The 7,901-nt window shown below is 41.1% G+C and overlaps 1 protein-coding gene across 1 annotated transcript; it reads left to right on the plus strand.

Moving 5' to 3' along the window:
• Positions 1 to 1,790: 1,790 nt before the first annotated feature.
• On the plus strand, positions 1,791 to 7,540 carry LOC110524171 (N-acetyllactosaminide beta-1,3-N-acetylglucosaminyltransferase 3). The gene is made up of 2 exons (XM_021603563.2): positions 1,791 to 1,853; positions 4,935 to 7,540. The coding sequence occupies exon 2, from the start codon at positions 4,945 to 4,947 to the stop codon at positions 6,103 to 6,105; it is 1,161 nt and encodes a 386-aa protein (XP_021459238.1). The 5' UTR covers positions 1,791 to 1,853; positions 4,935 to 4,944; the 3' UTR covers positions 6,106 to 7,540.
• The last annotated feature ends 361 nt before the right edge of the window (positions 7,541 to 7,901 follow it).

A 7,901-nucleotide genomic window follows, 5' to 3' on the forward strand; every position in this document is an offset into this window, starting at 1 on the left:
ATAACAAGATTCAACAACTGAGACATAAACTGAACAAGTTCCACAGACATGTGACTAACAAAAATGGAATAATGTGTCCCTGAACAAAGGGGGGATCAAAATCAAAAGTAACAGTCAGTATCTGGTGTGGCCATCATCTGCATTAAGCACTGCAGTGGATCTCTTCCTCATGGACTGCACCATATTTGCCAGTTCCTGCTGTGAGATGTTACCCCACTCTTCCACCAAGGCACCTGCACGTTCCCGGACATTTCTGGGGGGAATGTCCCTAGCCCTCACCCTCCGATCCAACAGGTCGCAGACGTGCTCAATGGGATTGAGATCCGGGCTCTTCGCTGGCCATGGCAGAACACTGACATTCCTGTCCTGCAGTATATCATGCACAGAACAAGCAGTATGGCTGGTGGCATTGTCATGCTGGAGGGTCATGTCAAGATGAGCCTGCAGGAAGGGTACCACATGAGGGAGGAGGATGTCTTCCCTGTAACGCATAGCGTTGAGATTGCCTGCAAAGACAACAGGCTGCATTACAACAGGCCTACAAGGCCTCAGTCCAGCCTCTCTCAGCCTATTGCGGACAGTCTGAGCACTGATGGAGGGATTGTGTATTCCTGGTGTAATTCGGGTAGATGTTGTTGCCATCCTGTACCTGTCCCGCAGGTTTGAGGATCGGATGTACCGATCCTGTGCAGGTGTTGTTACACGCAGATGAGCAGGGACCCTGGGCATCTTTCTTTTGGTGTTTTTCAGAGTCAGTAGAAAGGCCTTTTTAGTGTCCTAAGTTTCTATAACTGGGACCTTAATTGCCTACCGTCTGTAAGCTGTTAGTGTCTTAACGACCGTTCCACATTGTTTATGGTTCATTGAACAAGCATGGGAAACAGTGTTTAAACCCTTTACAGTGAAGATCTGTGAAGTTATTTGGATTTTTACAAATTATCTTTGAAAGACAGGGTCCTGAAAAAGGGATGTTTCTTTTTTTGCTGAGTTTAGGACCGCTATTCCATTGGTAGCCTATGTAATGTAACCTAAGGTAAGGTCATTTATCATACCAAACAGGTCAAAGCATACTGGGGCAAATGTGCAATCAAGACGTAGGATACTACATGTCCCACAATTCGTACTATATTGTACGACCACTATTAAATTGGAAGCCTAATGTACTGTAGCCTAACATAACATGACATATCATACTAAATGGTGTGTCTCGGATTTCCGAAAATAATATTACTAAATGCTCTGAGACCAGGTTGCAACCAATCAATGAGTCTATACAGTACAGTGGCGGCTGATGAGTGGAAGACGGCTCTTAATAATGGGTGGAACAGAGCAAATGGAATGGCATCAAACACTTGGAAACCATGTGTTTGTTTGATGTATTTGCTACCATTCCACTATTCCACTCCAGCCATTACCACGAGCCCAACCTCCCCAATTAAGGTGCCACCAACCTCTTGTGATACAGTATAATTCATTTAAAAGTTTAAAAAAGAAAAAGATGTACCAATGCATATTGCCCCTTTAATGAATACATTACATTTATCTTAGCCTGTGATTCGTGGAAGGGTTGAGGTGACGCAAGGCGCATATTCAGGGACATTAAATGTAATAGGTAAGTGTTCAGAAGGATACAACGTTTTGGAACGCTATATAAAACAAGCATGCATCACTGACATGCAGAATAAGTAATCACATCGGCTCTGTTTGTGGTATTTCTATCTGCAACGTTCTAGAATGTGTTCGTACTGAACGGTGCCCCTGGTGAATAACGCCCAGCGCTAAGAGGTAAGTGTATTTATAATTTTCAGAGTGAGCCAAGTCAACACCAGACGTTCTGTCGGAAGGGGGAAAAGGTAAGAAACAAGTGCATTGTAAATATGCAGATATGCTTTTCTATGGCAATGAATTAGTTGTATAAGTTCACCATACTACAAATACATATAGGCTACTATATTGGTTTGTTTGTTGGCGTAACTTATACGAATATAATCACTAAAAAGTAATGACAGATCAATTTTATTGATACGAACAAACAAATAAACTGCTTTTGGACGTTCCAATACAATTAGAATAAAGTCGTGCAGATCCGTAGGCTAAGCTACCCAGAGAGAAGTTTAGGAACTATAGGCATGAGCCACTATCAATTGTAGGCTAAGCATTACAGCGAAATACCTACTAGTATAGAGGATATTTGCTTAATTACTGTGACAGAGGCACATGTGGTTATTATAAGAAATTGTTCGCCTGTAAATTCACAGTTGGATTAAAAAAAAGTTTTAAAACGGGCAGACGGTTTCAGATTGCACACGATTGACTGGGGGACACCACTTTCCTCTTATTGTCAATGAATTAAAGAAATTCACCTACACTACAACACTGTCACAATCACATTGGTTAGTAGCTTAATATGTATTTCTAATTTTAATTATACAAGCACTTGAACAGTGTGTGTGTGGGCATAGGGTTGTCAACAGGGGTGGACTGGGACCAGAAATCAGCTCTGGCATTTCTTACACACCGGCCCATATCTTCCCTTGAGGCCCCCATTATTAACCAGAAAAAAAGTTGTAGCTGTATTGAAGTGGCATGTTTTTAGGGAGTCTCGGTTGTTTTGACAGTGCCTAAGGTTGAACTGCGTTAGAGCTGTCAAATCCACAAGCGGCTCCTGGCATTAGGTCTATACCTAAAGCGGACATTGCCATTGGCTGCATGCTGCCAAATGAAGAGAAATCCCATTCAACCTTGTTTACAAGTTTGAACACTTGAATGTGAGATATAATGTAATCTACACCTTGATTAGGCTGATAGAAATCCAAATGATTTAGTTGAATGATTTTCAATTTGACCGTCATTATTTATAGCCTCCACTTTCTTTTTCTAAACTTCTAACGTGAGTGGGATGGGTGTGGCTTTTTGTGGCCATGATAAAGAGCAGCTGCTCATCGATTTGACAGCTCCAACGCAGTTAGATTACACACACACACCTCCGACACCACCAAAACATCAGCTGTTCGAGTGTCGGCTATTTCTGGTTAACAATAGGAAAAGGCAATCTTTCCTCACTTGGTAACGGCCCTGGGGACTTTATGTAGCAACAACCTAGTAGACTGCATCTAGTAACTGCTAGTGGTGAAGGAGAGCAGGCTACCAAGGTAGAGGGGGAGTTTACGTTACCCAGAAGGGCTTTGTAGATGAACCATTGAGAATGATAGGGACCTCTAATGGCAAAAAGGCAATTTTAGCATGAGCAGCGCCATTGAGGGCTTCAAACCATGCTTCCGCCATTTTAAAGTAGTCAATTTAGTCAACTGGGTGGGGATTCTTATAGGTTGTAGCCTCAATGGCGCTACCCATGCTGTCACAGACACTATAATAGCACAGACATAAAGATGAGTCCTCTATTGATCTATATTGGATGAACCACCATTTGATACAAGGCGCAAAGGTGGGTGAGAATTTATTTAAAAAACGCGGAGATGCATGATAAACAGTCTCTTTAACACAGAAGAGGCTGCATGCAGATCCAATAAGTCGCCACAATCAATTACAGAAAGAAAAGTGTTTTGAAAAAGCTGCTTTCTAGCCTCAAACGGGAAGAAAGCCTTGATACGCAAGTAAACACCCAACTATAAGCACATTTCTGAAATTGTTGTATGGCATTAACCTTTACTTAACAGTGCTATCTATTTTTCTTGCTGTTTTTTTTCCCCCAGTTGTTTGAGAAATTGCTCATCCACTTTGCATAACATGTCTTGATGAACGTCCAGAACTGTCGGCTTGTTCCACTTATTTTCACCAGACATGACAACATTGGATCAGTTGCCACCCTATTGCCTTGCATTTCCATTACTGCAGTCCTATGATGCAATTGAGAAAATTGAATGCATATGCCAAGAACTACCTAATACTGATTTTACACTTGATCTCATTTGAGTTGGTATTTCATTATTGTCACACCCCTGCCTAACCCCTGAAGGACGTCATTGTCCAAAGGTTGAAAGGATTTGAATCAATAGTACTCTTCTACATCATAGAGATAGATAGTTGATTATTGATTTATAATCCCCCCCCCCCAAAAAAAATGAGTAGACGTGTATACCTGTCACTATGCATCACTTTTATTTATTATACTTTAAAGGGGAAATGAATGTCCATTTTGTTTAGCCGTTGATTCTCTCATTCTTTACACTCCTTGTCTGCTGTGTTTGACCTTTTTATCTGAACACTCTAGTGTAAACCACAGTGCCTCAGGAACACGCCACCACCCGCTAAGCTCAGATAGGAAACTGTTGTGGTTCACTGCACAAAATACGGTTAGACAGGGCATTCTTTGTCTTTAGGCATTCTGTTTGTTCTTTGGAAATGTTTTCTTGAAAATGTTCTCTTTTTAAATTCATAATCAGAGGATGAACACCTGTGTCTTTCTGTGAATCTAATGCTGACTGCATGTTTATAGAATATACTTTTTTATGCATTCGTGTGACAATTTCTTTATTTCAAATTGAATACTATTTTCCTCAGTAATGACTGTCTCAGTCATCTTATGTTTGTCATACTGTAGGAAGCATTTGGTTAAAAAATATTCTGCAGACATATTTTGGGCATAGAACTGCAACAAAGTTTTTTCATTTTACTAGTGAAGTAGTAATTGAAATGATTAAACGTCAATGAATGATGGAGATGATTTGTGTTTTCTGCCCATGATATCGTTTGTGGTACTCCAAAGCAGTTTTACAATGTCATTTAACTTGGTTTCATAATATAATTTCTTATTTTTGTTCAATTCAGTCACCAAATTTCTCAATTTATAGTATGTCAACCAATTAGAGCTTAAGACTGTGTCATCTAAAATAGTTGTTCTTTGTACAGGGACAAGAAACACAGATGTATTTGTGGCCCATTTTAAAAGCAAGTCTTGTTTTTTCTCATTACAGAGCAACAAGGATGAGAAGGTCTTCTCGTTTGCTTGAGGTGACAGCTTTACTTGTAATAGCCATTCTGTGCCTGGTCATCATTTTTTTTAAAGAGGACATTCCCCCTGATGAACCCTCTAACCATGTCCAGATAAACAGAAAGGAATTAACCTACAAAAACAGACCTCAGAAACCAACCAGTGAGAGCGCAGGTGTTTTCAACTGGGGCCATTGTCAACGGAATGAGTCTGCCGCAAATGTGTCAGGATTTTCCTCTCTGCCTGGTCACATCCAAAACTTCCTCTTCTATCGTCATTGCCGCCACTTCCCAATGCTGCTGGACGTACCTGATAAATGTGGAGGCCCTCACAAGTCTGCTGACGTCTTCCTTCTGCTGGTCATAAAAAGCTCACCCGTGAATTACGACCGCCGTGAGGTACTACGGAAAACCTGGGCCAAGGAGAGACTGCAAAACGAAGTGTGGATCCGCAGGATTTTTCTCTCTGGAACCACAGGCACAGGCTTTGAGAAGCGCACGCTAAACAAGCTTTTACGACTGGAGAATCGTGAGCATAATGATATCTTGCAGTGGGACTTCAATGACTCCTTCTTCAACCTCACCCTGAAGCAAATCGTGTTCCTAGAGTGGATGGACAAGAACTGCCGCCAGGCCAGATTTCTCTTCAACGGTGACGATGATATCTTCGCGAACACAGATAACATGGTGGACTTCCTTCAGAGCCAAGAAAACAAAGATGGTGACAAGCACCTTTTTGCGGGCTATCTAATCCGCTATGTCGGACCCATTAGAGAGTCAGGGAGCAAATACTATGTCCCAGTCCAGGTTCAAGAGTCAGACTCGTATCCCCCTTATTGTGGTGGAGGGGGTTTCCTGCTCTCTGGATACACAGCTATGGTCATTTACAAAATGTCCCATACCATTCCCATTTTGCCAATTGACGACGTCTACATGGGAATGTGTCTGGAAAAGGCTGGTCTTAGGCCAGAGTCCCATTTTGGTGTCAAGACTGCTGGACTGCAAGTCCCCTCCCAAAAAGTGGACGCTTACGACCCTTGTTATTACAGGGAAATAATTCTAGTACACAGATTTCTACCCCATCAGATATATATTATGTGGCATGGAATACATGAACCTAACTTGAAATGTGGGAATTTGCAAGGTTCACTTTAACCCTTGAAATCAGACGCCTGCTCAGGTTCCTTTTTCCAATCTTTTTTTGCCAAGCAGTTACTGAGGTGTGCTCTCTCAAAGCAGGTGTTATTCCTGCAGATGTTTGAACAATGCCGGATCTATTGGCATATGGCAGGTTACTGTGAAATTTGACAGCTGGCACTGTTATTCATGTAAATGATTGACGACACATTGATTTATAATCCCCCCCCCCCAAAAAAAAATGAGTAGACGTGTATACCTGTCACTATGCATCACTTTTATTTATTATACTTTAAAGGGGAAATGAATGTCCATTTTGTTTAGCCGTTGATTCTCACTTTCTTTACACTCCTTGTCTGCTGTGTTTGACCTTTTTATCTGAACACTCTAGTGTAAAGCACAGTGCCTCAGGAACACGCCACCACCCGCTAAGCTCAGATAGGAAACTGTTGTGGTTCACTGCACAAAATACGGTTAGACAGGGCATTCTTTGTCTTTAGGCATTCTGTTTGTTCTTTGGAAATGTTTTCTTGAAAATGTTCTCTTTTTAAATTCATAATCAGAGGATGAACACCTGTGTGTCTTTCTGTGAATCTAATGCTGACTGCATGTTTATAGAATATACTTTTTATCCATTTGTATAACAATTGTGAACAGATCAGTTTGTCCGTCGCACCCTAACACAGGTTGGAGACATAAAATGAACAGACCAGAGGCAGTGGTTGTGGGTTCCTTTTCTTTTGTATCATTTACTAAACGGGTCTTCTTTTGCCCGACAAAATAACTCCAGTACAGGGGACATCCAACGCTGAAACACCAGCGTAACAAAACAAGAACTAAGCTGTTGGCCTAAAGGCTGTGGCCAAAAAGAGAAAGCAAAACAATGAACAGCTACTCCTGTCTTAAACTATCGTCTATACGTAACAGTTACAGGAGGAACGCTTCTCTCTACCTAAAACCTGCCTAGGTTAACAGAGAGACAAGGTGCCCAGTCCCAGATGCTTTCTCTGAGGTAGGAAAAACCCACGCCCTCACAGGTCCTCGTCTCTACTCCCAATCCTCCCCCAGCTCCTCTCCTGGCACACCGATATAGGAGGAAGACTCAAAGCAATTAGTGGTCCCAGCTGTGTACTAATTGGCTTCACACTGAATACCTGTCCCCTGAGGAGGGTGCTGTCATTTAGTCTTCATCTGGCTGGTCGCTGAACTCTCACACAGTGTTGTTGCAAATTGCATGTGTGATTTATTTGTCTTTAATCACACACACGAACACAGACTTTTAATTGTCATTTCGGTCATTTGTGTGGTATTAAAAAATATTTGTCTAATGTCTCCAGTCATGTAAAACTATGTACAATTGTGTGAAATCATTTTATATAAAGGTCTATTCTTTCCCGGACCCGCATATAATAGATGCATGCAATGCTTTATAATAAAGGGGATTTTTGGGGGGTTCCAGGTTTCCACTTCATTACTATCGCAATCTGACCATGTCAGAATCAGGTCAGTGATTAAAAGAAGGAAGGCATAGTAGCACAATCATTCCATCTCATCATTGATGCTGTTTTGAAAGGACGATAATTATTCAATGCCAGTGAGTTACAACTGAACATGTATCTAACTTTAATATTTAGCCTTTTTTCATTTTCTAATTGGTTTATTTTAATGGATTAGGGACATAAATTAACATTAGAAACAGGTATTCAATTAATGCATCATAGTTTAAGCAATTTTTCAGCGCTACTTGTGATACAATTAGCTGATTTTCCATGACCACACACACTTTTTTTTTTTAAGCAAAAGTGTCATTATTT

Source organism: Oncorhynchus mykiss, chromosome 5 (assembly GCF_013265735.2).
Source record: "Oncorhynchus mykiss isolate Arlee chromosome 5, USDA_OmykA_1.1, whole genome shotgun sequence".
Taxonomy (NCBI): domain Eukaryota; kingdom Metazoa; phylum Chordata; class Actinopteri; order Salmoniformes; family Salmonidae; genus Oncorhynchus; species Oncorhynchus mykiss.

Excerpts from the sequence above, each read along its gene's own strand:
- LOC110524171 (XM_021603563.2), top strand. The coding sequence starts at position 4,945 with ATGAGAAGGTCTTCTCGTTTGCTTGAGGTGACAGCTTTACTTGTAATA.